The 13720-nt window shown below is 34.6% G+C and overlaps 1 protein-coding gene across 2 annotated transcripts in view; it reads left to right on the top strand.

The window, feature by feature from the left end:
- Positions 1 to 13720, top strand: part of PEX13 (peroxisomal biogenesis factor 13) — a 43655-nt gene extending 29935 nt beyond the window's left edge. Inside the window, exons 3-4 of one of the 2 annotated variants that reach the window (XM_067007556.1) lie at positions 1027 to 1152; positions 9328 to 13720. In XM_067007556.1, the coding sequence (XP_066863657.1) occupies positions 1027 to 1152; positions 9328 to 9500 (299 nt within the window). In that variant the 3' untranslated portion in view covers positions 9501 to 13720. Of the gene's footprint in view, positions 1 to 1026; positions 1153 to 3718; positions 4685 to 9327 lie in introns of those variants that run through there. The other variant, XM_059079278.2, reaches the window with a different exon arrangement.

The following is a 13720-nucleotide window of genomic DNA, read 5'->3' as shown; positions in this document are numbered from 1 at the left end:
ATAAGGCAGAATAGCAATTATATTGTGAAACTTACATTGGAGTGAAGTTATTTTGACAACAACTAATATTGTTTGAATCACAAGTAATGTCACACTGCTTTATACACCCCCCACCCAGGTTGTCAAAAGTTAAAGAAACAAGATTTCCCTTCCCACATAAATTTGCAGCGGATAGAATTTTCAAGCTCAAACTACAATTCAGAAGTGTTTTTGGACCTCCGTGCAAGTGCGAAGGAAATGTCCATATTTCAAAATCCATTTAACTGTTGTTGAGGAGTTTCCATTTAGTCTTCATTTGGAAGTGATTAGTATCTAATGTAAGGACATGTTAAGAGGTTAATATGGAAGGAGTTTAACAGAATTCTACTCTATTCATCTTCTTAGGATGAATATGCTCAATTAAAACCACATGTTCAATGTATTAATATCAGAATTTGACAATACATATCTATGTGAAAAAACATTTTCAAAATGAAATACCTCAAATCTCATTACAAATTAGCATTAACAGATGAATATTTGCAATTGATATTGATGATAGAAAACACTACCTTCGAACCCCAAATTAAGTAAAATATTATCCTATCCCAAAAAGATTCCGTTCTTTGTAGTAGACCTATATTACAAAAAAAGAATTCAGTTGTTATATTTTGAATTTTTCATAAAATTTATGGAAAATTTTTTTCTCTTTAAGAAACTACACAACGTGTTCAATTTTGCCTCATGGCCTGCAAAGCCTAAAATATTTACTATCAAAAATCTTTTTACTCTACAAAAAAATTGCTGACCCCTGGCTTAAAGTAAGAGAACTAGAATTTGGAGCTTAAAGAATAGAAAAAAGTTTATAACAGGTATCGTAATGAACATTGTTGATTTTACGTAGTGTTAATTGTGGAATTTACTTTGCGGGGGGGACTTTTCTCTTGGCAAATAAGTTTATACAGTTTGCAAAACATAGCCACTGAAATACCTTCTTTTTTTGTTAAGTTTTACTAACCTCATCTTAATTCTTAATTTGGTTTATAGACAATACCAACTGGGCAAGTGGTGAGGATGACCATGTAGTTGCTAGAGCAGAATATGATTTTGTTGCTGTATCCGAAGAAGAAATTTCTTTCCGTGCTGGTGATATGCTAAACTTAGCTCTCAAAGGTAACAAAACATGAATAAATTGGAATTATCTGTGCATTTTTAGAATTTATAAATGTAATATTAAAAACTGCATTAAAGGATCTTGGTCACCATTAGTTAACTCAGAAGTAGTTACTAGGATTTCTCTTTGTCAATGTAGACCTTCTAAATCTGGGGGAGTGGGAGAAAAATGTCCCAGCAGAGTTGTTCCAATAATATTTCACTGAGATAAGGAAAGATTTTGTTTATATAATCTCTTCTAAACTCAAAACACTTTTAATCACCACCCCAAAACATGAGGTAAGTGCGAAGTGTAACAAATCTAATAAACCAAAGTAATTGTCTAGCATCATCTGAGCATCCCTATTGGTCTTTTATTGCTGGGACTAGTATTGCTTTCTTTTTTACTTGAATAATGTTTACTTTAGAAACTTCAACATGAATATTTAGGAATTACTGTCATGACGTATTAAAGAACCTCAGCAAGAAATTTATAGGCATTCAGGTTAATTTTCAGACGAGGTCACTAATAGTTTTTAATGGCTCCAGACAGAATGGCCTTTTCCTCCACCTTTCCCCAGTAATGATCAGAATTTTTGTGGATTTACAAAAAAAAAAGATTTTTTGTGTATTTGTGGGGAGTCAGGTTTGCTATGAAAAGTCACATTTTGTTGGTAAAGATACTAGTAACAATAATAACAGCTGTCATTTATAGACTGCTTAATATGTACTAGGGGGAATTCCCTGGTGGTCCAGCGGTTAGGACTCCACGCTCTCACTGCCAAGGGCCCAGGTTCGATCCCTGGTTGGGGACCTAAGATCCTGCAAGCCATGGGGTGGCCAAAAAAAAGAAAAGAAAAATGTACAAGGCACTGTACTTTACATATTTCATTTAAACCTTATAATAATGCTATAAAGTGAGTACTGTTATTATCCTGTTTCTGGTTTACACATGAGGAAAGCGAGATTCAGAATGAGTAAATTGTCCAGTGTGTTGGAGCTGGACTATGAACCTAGGTTTATCTGACTTCAGAACCTGTATTTTTAACCACTTTGGCTGATTTCCATGTGATCTATTAATGGAAACTTCAGCCTTTTATTGGTGTTAGTCACTCTTTACATAAGGGAAAAATACCTTCAATGTTCAAATCATTAGTTTAATGTGTAAATAATTGAAAATTTTGGATCAAATTTGCTAAATCTCTGCCTCATCTCTTCACACACAAAACCTAGGCTTCCAAGAAAAATTTTTAAATAATAAAATAAAATGTAACTTTTCAAAAATCCTGGCTTTTAGGTATTATATTCATGTTTCTCTTCTAGTGAAAATAGTAACTTACTATTTTAGATTTCAAAAGAATTATTTCTTTTTAAGATTTATTGTTAGAGGAAAATACAGATAATTAGTTTTAATCTAATTAAAGAATAAAGATCAAATGTGGTTTCTTTCAACTAAATTATAATATTCCAGAAAAATTTTATATCTCAGATTATTCTTCAACTCATAGTGCCTTTTAACACTTTGGCTTTGCTTCATTGCTTTCCTCCATTGCTCAAGTAAAATATGTATGGACATTTAGAACAAAATCAGTCACAGACATGGTTAATTTAACTTTTTAAAAAAATTATTATAGAGTAGTATTAAACATGAAAATGTCATATTGTGCCTAAATTATAGTGTTGAACTAAAACTTAACAGTTAAACAGGTTTTTAAAGACATGGATAAAATAGGTGGGAGAATATCAAAATACAAAATTGAATATTTAAATAATCTTTCCTACTTTAAGCTTAGAGTATTGCCTTAACTTTTTGTTATGTGGCTATAGGTAACTGAGGTCTTCAATTTTTGCCCACCTTGGATTAAAATTAACATTCACTGTCCTTCAGGATTATACACCACAATCATATAGAATGAATTTTATATTTCAGCCAAAAATATATAAAGAAAGATGCCTTACCTAAATGTATATATTTATTTTCTGTATTTACCCCTAACTTATCCTATTGAGAAGTAATGAGATATTCATTCCTTAAATTTCAATTTAAAATATGAAAGACATTGATGTTAATTTTCATCTTTTTTTTTTTTTTTTTTTTTTTTTTGCGGTACGCGGGCCGCTCACTGTTGTGGCCTCTCCCGTTGCGGAGCACAGGCTCCGGACGCGCAGGCTCAGCGGCCATGGCTCACGGGCCCAGCCGCTCCGCGGCATGTGGCATCTTCCCAGACCAGGGCACGAACCCGTGTCCCCTGCATCGGCAGGCGGACTCTCAACCACTGCACCACCAGGGAAGCCCAGTTTTCATCTTTTGATAGAACTGAATCTTTTTACTCTATGAATGCACCAACTGATGTAAATTTCATGTTCTTCAAGGCTGAAAAAATATTTAGTAAATATACAAGTGTAGGTTATAAGAAGGGATCCTAGAATTAAACCTACTCATCTTGATTTTTTGAATATTTATGTACACTATTTGTTTATGTACTTTATTATGTAAGTGTAACAGAAATTTTACTTATTTATTATCAATATTCTGTTAGACCCTCAAAGTATGTGATAATTACAAGGCTGTCTTTTCTTCCATCAGAACAGCAACCCAGAGTGCGTGGTTGGCTTCTGGCCAGTCTTGATGGTCAAACAACAGGACTTATACCTGCTAATTATGTCAAAATTCTTGGTAAAAGAAGAGGTAGAAAAACAGTGGAATCCAGTAAAATTTCCAAGCAGCAACAGTCTTTTACCAATACAACACTAATTAAAGGAGCAACAGCTGCTGATTCTTTGGATGAACAGGAAGCTGCCTTTGAATCTGTTTTTGTTGAAACTAATAAGGTTCCAGTTGCACTTGATTCCACTGGGAAAAATGGAGATAAACAAGATCTTTGATAACTTTCATGTTTACCTGCAGCTGAAGTATACTTCACAATACTTTTAAAAAATTTCTTCTTACAAAGAAATTAATCTTCAATCCAATGAAAACATTTGTTAATGGCTATTCCAGATGTTTTGCTGCTAGAAATTATTAAAGTTGTACACGAGTATGTTGGTCTAGTGACCTGGTTACATTTTACGAGTTGTTATTGGACCATGAGGATATTTGTTTTGCCTAGATTTTAAGATTATGGAGACTATCATTTTCATCTTATTTAAAACCCTGTGTTTATTGAAAGAATAAGATTCATGAACTATAGAATACACAGTTTGCTACAGTAGGGATCACTAATGCATTTTAAAATTCTAGATTAATTGACTTGTAATCCTCAGAAGTTGAGTGACAACATATAAATATCAGAACAGGCAAAAAGGCTAATTTTTCTACAACTTTAATTAAACAGAATAATAAAAATTTTCTGATGTGTATTACATCCAGTATTGGGTTTGCTTTAGGCAGTAGTAATATGTTTTCACCCACTGACAGTTGATACTTTTATCTTTTATTGTATTAAAAAAAAATTTATCTTGGAAAAGTCACTAGAAGCATTGTGAAGGAAATGGTTCCAGGGTGACATTTAGCCCTAATAGTTTTCCCTGCTAATAAAGAGGCTATAATTTATCTTTCTTACAGATTATTTCCATTTCTTCAGATGATCATATCCCTTTACAGTATGATTAGTTTTCATCCTGGGTGAATCAGAATACATACATGAAAGATTTACTTTGTTTTCCTCCAGCCAAGACTCAAGTCCTTTGAGTTTCCAACTCAGTTCTAGCAAAAACGATTTTAAATCTTTTCATAGATTCTCTGCTTCTACCTAATATAATTAACTTTTTAAAATTCCATATTCAGGCTGTTCTTTAAACATTGAGAGTGTGTCACATTGGGTACACATTTCTTTTAGGTTTGGTTTTTACTACTGAGGCTATAAATACAATGCTGAATTGCCATTTAGAATATGATAGTGCTATTTGACAAATTTTGGAACATTGACTATTGCCCCACAAAACTGGAAAATTCATGTACTTGCTGTGATCATACTACAAAAATAATAAGTATCAGGAATACAGAGTACAAGAATACCCTGTATTGTATATATTTGCATATATTTACATATATAATATAAATATATTTACATATATTGTTGAAAACTTGGAATTATTTGATAAAGATTTTGATTTAGTATTTTTATCTTTCTTCTTACAGACTTTATATTCAACAAGTAATTCTAGAACAGTTCAAACTAAAACATTAGGAACGAAGTATGTGTATAATCAACATAGAATTTTACTAAAGGCTTCTTGGGAATCTCTCTTTTGAGATAATATAATTAGTAATATATCATTTAAAATACAAATGTTGACCTCGTGCAGAAAAAATAATAAGATAGTAAAATCTGTTTATCTTAGGCATATTTTTCTAACACCTGGTTCTTCAAACCTTCAAGTTAAGGAGATTAAGTTACTTATATATTATTTTCCATTTGTGTTCTACAGTTAGAGGTTCTGCTTTGTTGTTTAGAAAGTAATTTATGGAAATTTTGTTATTGAAACAATTTTTGATAAATTATTAAATTTGGCGTTGAGACATCTAAATTGAATACGAAAAGTGAAGTAGAGGTGAAATGTTGAGTTGGCGCTATTTAGATTAGAAAAGGTGGGTCTTTAAGATAGTACTTGTGATTGCTATTAAAGATGTATAGGGAGAAGAGTATAGTACAGAATGAATGACGAAAATAATTTGACTTGGGACATCCCTGGTGGTCCAGTGGTTAAGACTCTGAGCTTCCAGTGCAGGGGGCACGGGTTCCATCCCTGATGGTCGGGGAACTAAGATCCCACGTGCCTGCTTGGCATGACCAAAAAAAGAAAAAAATTGACTTTTCTTAGGGTGTTTTTGGTTATGTTTTGTTTGTTTGTTTTTGGTTAAGAATGCTAAATTGCAATGTATATTATCTGACTGGTAACTATTTGTGTCTGAAAATTCCTTTTCTATTAAGAATCTAGAAAAGGAATTTAGGACTAGAATAAGCAGAGAAATTTTGTAACCTTTTTTAGATGACTAAATGTAATGTTTAAGGCTCCAATATTGTTATTTTTAGGAACTTATTTAAGGACTGCTACTTTACAGAAATTACTAACTGAAACAAACACTTTCAATTAAATAAAATAATAAATCACAAGTTACAACAAGAAAACAGGTTTCATTTAAAATTTTTTTCTGATTGTAGTGTAGAAAGGAAAAGGTAAGAGGACTATAAATTTTCATGTTTTAACATTTCATTTAGGTACTTGATTTAGTCTATCAGTGTGTCATAATTATATATTTACTTGAATACTGCTGTCCTTTATCTTGTGCTTTCTTTAGTAGAAAAAAGAATGATATTAAATGCACTTAAAATTTTATTTTTAATAGATTGTGAAGTTACTTTTACTGGACAAATAAAAATATATTAAACTTGATTGACATTTTTTGAAGACAAACTTAACTCTTTGCAGGATTGCAATTAATGTAAAAGTCTGTATTTTTCTTCATATCATTGTGTATATTAACTACTGCAAACCAATGTGTCTGCTCTATTTCCTTGTGATTTAAAGAAAATATTAAATTTACATTTATATAAAAATTATCTAGAAGGTGAGTTAAATAAAAATAAGGCCTCAAATCTAGGTTTTCAGAGACCTAGATTCTAGTCTGGACACCACTACTTACTGTAAGATTATTTTTCAGTTTCCTCATTGATAACATTGGAGATAGCTACTGCATCTGCCTCACATGAGAGTGCTTTTTTTAAAATATGAAGCACAGTCAAAAGTAAGAGATTATGGCAACTCCTTATTTGTAATTTTTTCCATGTGTATTTAAAATTCTTATATCCTGTTAAAATGTCACAAGGTATTTCTATCTAAAATTTCAGATTCACACATAATTAAAAATTAAAATTAGTTCACTTGTACTTATAACTTTGCCCAAAATGTAATTTTAAATTATTTTGCTGAATACCAGAACAGCCTAGAAAAATGCAGTGGAATATTTGTTCAACACAAAGAAATTTTGTTTTTTTAGCATTGCCTTTAAGTGTCCTTTCATATTATATGTTTATATGTTGTTTTTATTTAGCTTATCTTATTTGGGAGAATGAACTGTTTCTTTTTTTTTTTTTTTTTTTGTGGTATGCGGGCCTCACTGTTGTGGCCTCTCCCGTTGCGGAGCACAGGCTCCGGATGCGCAGGCTCAGCGGCCATGGCTCACGGGCCCAGCCGCTCCGCGGCATGTGGGATCTTCCCAGACCGGGGCACGAACCCGTGTCCCCTGCATCGGCAGGCGGATTCTCAACCACTGCGCCACCAGGGAAGCCCTGAACTGTTTCTTTTAAAGTCAGCTAACTCACGAATCCTATGGGGTACTTACTATATTATGCCCTATGGATAGTTTTTCACATTTAATGAAGAAATGTTTTAGTCTAACTTAACTGTGTTTCTCTCCTCATATAAATTGTTTCTTTTTTTAAGGATTTCATGTGCTCTGCATTGACTCAATCATTGATTATACTCTTTACTAATGACAGCAGTATCATTGGTCTAGAAAACCTACACTTTTGTTCTGCTTCATTTTACCTTAATAGTTTTTCTTCATCTCCTGCCTGCAATTCCATACTCCCCACTCTCTACTATATTTAATGTTTATCCTTCCAAGCCATCTTCCAAATTTTTGATATATTTCTTTGAAAAACTATATAATATTTATTTTGTATAACTTTTATATTTTATATAAATGATATTATGGTATAAATTTCATTTTGCTTCTAACTTTTATAAAATATTAGGTTTTTAAGAACTATTCTTGTTACTGTATATAGCATGCTTCTGACTGCTGCATATTATTCTATTGTATTCACATACCATAGCTTATCTTTTCCTCTAGTCATAGATTTTTTTTTTTTTTTTTTTTTTTTTTTTTTAGTCATAGATATTTAGGTTATTTCCAGCTGTTCCCACTTCTACAAACTTGTACATTTCTTCCTATGACCCTGCCCTATAGTTTCTTTGGTATATATGTCCTAGAGTAGAATGGCTGGGGTTTTGAGTATATGCATATTTAATTTCAGTTAGTAATGCTGGATTGTTCTCGGAAATGGTTATACCAATTTGCACTTACACCAGCAAGACATGAGGATTTCATTTTCTCTACATCTTCAGCAGTACTTGATATTTTCCTGATTGTTGTTAATCTGATATGTATGAAATTGTATTTTGTTTAATCTGCATTATCTGATTACTAATAAGTCTAAGCATATGCTTTTTAGTCATTCTGGTTTTCCAGGCTATGGATTGCCTATACTTACAATTTGCCCATTTTTCTATTAGACTTTTCTCTTTCTTGTGGATTATAGTACAAGAAATTCTTTATATAGTCTAAATAATGTTTCCTTGTCAGGTTCAGATGTTGGAAATAACTTAGGCCTGTCATTTATTAATTCTTGTCTTTGGTGTCCTTCATGGAATAGAAATTTTAAATTTTGCCCCCAGTTGTTTGTGTTTTTTAGGCCTTGTTCTTATCAGTGTTATAGTTTTACCATTTATATTTAATATAATTAGAGTTTATTTTGGAGTATAGTATAAGGTATGAATCCAACTTTTTCTCCAGCTAATCATTAAGGGAAAAGTGTTATTAACAAAACCACTTCTCTCTCTCTAGAGAAAAATTATCTTGGATTTACTTTCTCCTTGGTACTATTTCCTTGAAACAGTGAGTTAAGATAAATAAGGAATGCCAGCTGTTTACCCAGCAACATTTTTTAATTGTAAAAAGCATAAGCTTTGAGATTTCTCTGAGTAAGGTACAACTGATAACCAAGCTTGCTCCTCCTTGGGGAGATGTGGAATCCACCTTTAGGGATTTTTACACCATAGTGGTTCCTGTGGCATTTGAGGCTTACCGAAGGTGGATGCTCTCCTCTATATGCTGTGTTTACTGTGCAATACCTTTCTGGCATGCTAAGTGACCTTGGTGCCTTTTGGGTCTTGTGAGTGTGAATGTCTGCTGGGCATGCAGAGTAGAATTGTAAGTTTTTCTAACACCATCTATTAAATCCATATTTTCCCATTTCATTACATACCAAGTTTCCATGAGCATGGAACTGTTTGGGGCTCTCTGTTCTGTTTATTGATAAATGTCAATTCCTTTCCCAGTACAACACTTTTTTTTTTTTTTTTTTGCGATACGTGGGCCTCTCACTGTTGTGGCCTCTCCCGTTGCAGAGCACAGGCTCCGGAAGCGCAGGCTCAGCGGCCATGGCTCACGGGCCCAGCCACTCCGCGGCATGTGGGATCCTCCCGGACCGGGGCACAAACCCGCATCCCCTGCATCGGCAGGTGGACTCTCAACCACTGCACCACCAGGGAAGCCCAACACTTTTAATATAAGTTTGTAATATGTCTTAATAGGTGAATCTGTTTGTCCTACTTTGTTAAAATTACCTTAGCTGTTTGTGGATTTTTATTCTATGTATACATTTTAGTATCAGTTTATCAAGTTCCCCAAAACATGCTGCTGAGATTTTTTTTGGAATTGAACTTGCAGATTAATTTAGAATTAACATTTTTACAAGGTCAAATCATCACATTTGTGAACATAATTTTTTTCTTCATTTATTTTGGACATCATGTGTTTATGGGTTTTTTATTTGTTTTTTTGGCTAATTCCTAGGTACTTCATACTTTTAGTTGTCATTGAAAATGGTATCCTGTTATTTCTGATCAGAGAAATATGTTGAACTTGATGTTGATCTTGTATTTCCAGCTTTGATGAACGCTTTTTAGTTCTAAAGTTATTGATTCTCTTTGGTTGTCTATCTAAATGCAAATGCAAATAATGAGTTTTATTTCTTCCTTTTCAGTCCTTATACCTTTCTTTCCTCTTTATTGTTTCAGCCAGGTTGCCAGTCTGTATTTGACAGTAGTTGTGGTCACTGGCATTTTTATCTTATTTCTACTTCAGAATCTAGGGTTGCTTTATTAAATGTGATGTTTGCTGGAGTTCTATGCTAGTTAGTCTTTATCAAAAGAAGTTCCCTTTTATTGATAATTTAAATGTGCCTTTGTTTAGATGGTCTTTTGATTTTTCACCTTTAGTAATAGTAATATAGAGTATAACATTGATTTTCTGGAATTGAACCATTCTTGCATTCCTACTTGATGTTATTTTTTTCAATGAAATAATTTGTTTTATCAAAAATATACATATAAATGAGCATGGAAGATGATTAATATAAAAGTGGGATATCATACAGAAATGTAACTATATTTAGAAGGCAGAATTGCCACTGTTTGATGAGATGTCCCAGAAGATAAGCTGAAAAAAGGCACTGGGTCATAGTCTGGCTTCGTTGTCTCTGAAATTTTACAAGGGCCTTTTCTGGAGAAAGTAATTGGGCAAGGCCCTGAGCAAATATTGGGAAACCTAGGATTATCCACATTTTATGTATTTTGAAACATGTGCCAGCTCCTAGAGCTGGATACTGCCTGTTACACAGGAGGAGTGGGCTGCTTAGGCTTTTCCGCTTTTAAGTATCCCTATGGCTATCCTTCAGCGCTCAGGAGTAGGTCAAAGCAGAACACTTGTGTGTTCTCAAAAGATCCAGGGAGCAGAAGGAAAGAGCTAGACCATCAGCACATGGTCTCGCAAGCCAAGTACAGCAAATAACCTAGGCCAGGCTCACCCAGGCACTGTCAGATTTCTTAAAAATAAGGTATAGCATAAGAAAACATCAGTTGAAGTCTTGAGTCATTCTGCACAAATCTGAACTGGCTGCTCTCTTTGCCTGGTGCACAATTACCCTGGGTTCTGTATTTTCCTGAGGAGTCCTATGATCTTTCTTATTTCTGTACCCTACATTTGCCTCTTTCTTGGTTTACTCTCTTGGAGAGGTAAAGCACATCTAGTAGCTTCCTGAGAAAGACTGCATGGGAGGTAAAGTGTGGGTCCTTGAATGTCTGAAAATGTCTTTAATTCTAATCTCAATTTGAATAACAGTATGGATATAGAATTCCAAGTTTGCAGTTGTTTTTCTTTAAAAATTTGAAGGCATCTCTCTCTTGTCTCTAGTTTCCATTGTGGCCACTGAGAAGGCTGAAGCTGTTCTGATTCTTGATCCTTTATATGTGCCCTATTTTGTTTTTGTGTTTGTTTTCCTCTTTAGAAGCTTGTAGAATCCATCCGAGGATTAATGATTGTAAATTACTTTGTTTTTAATTTATTTTAATTTATTTGTTTATTTCGGCTGCGCCAGGTCTTAGTTGCAGTATGCAGGATCTTTTAGTTGCAGCATGTGGATTTCTTACTTGCGGCATGCGGACTTCTTACTTGCGGCATGCATGCGGGATCTAGTTCCCGGACCAGGGATCAAACCTGGGCCCCTTGCATTGGTAGCTTGGAGTCTTACCCACTGGACCACCCTAAATTACTTTGTTTTGAAGTTTCCATTTTCCTACATAGTCTTTTCTTTCCCCTGTGTTACTGTGTGTGTGTGTGTGTGTGTGTGTGTGTGTGTGTGTGTGTGTGTGTTTATGTTTTATCTCTATCACAATAAAGATTTTCCCCGGGTTTCTGCTGAACTTTGGCTGCCTGCTTATATTTAAGAATAGGAGTCTGAACAGCTGATTGAAGACTTTGAGCAGATAGGGAGGGCTTGTTGTCGGTAAACTTTGTGTTAAAGGTAGTTTGGAACGCCTGACATACGATTTGCTAATATTTCCCTAAATTAAACTTTCTATCCAGTCTCAGGTAGAGTGACCCACCAAACTTACAGAATGGTCAGGAAAACAGAACAGAAAGCACTTTAACTGTAGGTAGGCAGGCAGCTCCAATGAGAGTAGAGAGAGAATGGAAAACTGCATGTGTATAGTTTCTCCTTCCAAACTCACCAATCAGCTAAATCACTCCTTCCCTAACAAGCTGTTAGTAAAATAGGGAGAGAAGGAGGGAGAAAGAGGCACCAGTGTTATTCTAGAGAAATACGTCCATGTGAAAAAATGGAGTAGGGAATTATTAGATTGAACAGTATGTTAAAGTGAATGTATATTTTAAATTTTTCTTCATATTTGCTTTTGGGGGGGGCTCTTTGCTGTTTCTAAGAGAAATATATTTAAAAATCTCCAGTTGATATATTCTCATGGTTTTATCAGTTGCTACTTCTTATATTTTTGCTACCTTACTATAAGTTTGTACTTAGCATGCTTTCTGTTTCTTTTTTTTTTATAGATCAGATTTCTTTCTGTAGGTTTGGAAGCTGTGCATTCTATTTTTATTCTCGTGGTTACTTCTAACCCATAATTATGATTATTTTTCTCTACCAGCGTTTAAAGTTATCAGTGTTGGAGTCTTACAGTAACACAAGAATGTTGGCATACTATCGTTCTCCCTGCTTTCTGCAGACAGTTTTTCTATTGTCTCCCTGCCCCTATTCTTTCACTTGTTGCTATTGCTTGGAGTTTTTTATTCCAGTTAATTTTTTTTTTTTTTTTTGCGGTATGCGGGCCTCTCACTGTTGTGGCCTCTCCTGTTGCGGAGCACAGGCTCCGGACGCGCAGGCCTAGCGGCCATGGCTCACAGGCTTAGTTGCTCCGCGGCATGTGGGATCTTCCCGGACCAGGGCACGAACCCGTGTCTCCTGCATCGGCAGGCGGACTCTCAACCACTGCGCCACCAGGGAAGCCCTATTCCAGTTAATTTTTTATTTTGAATATTTGCCTAGTAGAACAAATAACTTGTCTGAGGTTACTATTTATCCTTACTTCCTATGTATGTTTTATCCATTCAGTTACATGTTTAACTATCAAACTAATAATCACATGGTTTTAAAAAATCAAATTGTGATTAAAAACACATAAGGAAATAAAGTAGTCACCTGCCTCACTCCAGAGTCCTGATCCCAGAATGAGCCACATTTAACTCCTTGCTAATCTGTTTTTATCTTCTTATTTCTAAATAATGTGGTCATCTCACTATTTTGGCTTACCAACTTTAGAGGTTATCTATTACCCTCTCCTTCCCACCCGCTGCCATGGAGGATTTGGCTACCGTACACAACTATCCCACACTTCCTCTTACCTATCTTCCTAATATTATTTTAACTTTTAGTCAAGTCAGTGAAAATGTTTGCATTATTGTGACCATGTAAATATTGTTTCTTTCTTCTCTGTTGTTCATTTCTTATGTAACTCTCTGGTTTCCCTGGTGTTGACATTGCCTTGCTTTTTTATTTGCCTAGTTTCTATATACTGTACCCGGCTAAAAGGAGTGGTGCCTAATGCTTTCAAAGTGCTGAGCCTTTCAAGAGTTCTGCAGTGTAAACAGTCTTAGTTGTCAGAATCCCAGTCTTTGGTATAATTTCATCCCCTCTGCTAAGTCAGTTACCTCACATCCATTTGCTTTCTTACTGCTTCTGAAAGTCTCATTCATTGTTGTCTTCTCTTGGGACTTCCCTGGTGGTCCAGTGGTTAAGACTGCATGCTTCCAATGTAGGGGGTGTAGGTTTGATCCCTGATTGGGGAGCTAAGATCCCACATGCTGCGCGGTGTGGCCAAAAAACAAAAACAAACAAACAAAAAAACATTGTTGACTTCTCTTTTATGCTTTGTCCTGGTTGTTTAA

The sequence above is a fragment of the Kogia breviceps genome, chromosome 11, assembly GCF_026419965.1.
Source record: "Kogia breviceps isolate mKogBre1 chromosome 11, mKogBre1 haplotype 1, whole genome shotgun sequence".
Classification (NCBI taxonomy): domain Eukaryota; kingdom Metazoa; phylum Chordata; class Mammalia; order Artiodactyla; family Physeteridae; genus Kogia; species Kogia breviceps.
Note: the sequence above shows the minus strand (reverse complement) of the source record. Positions and strands in the feature narration are given on the sequence as shown.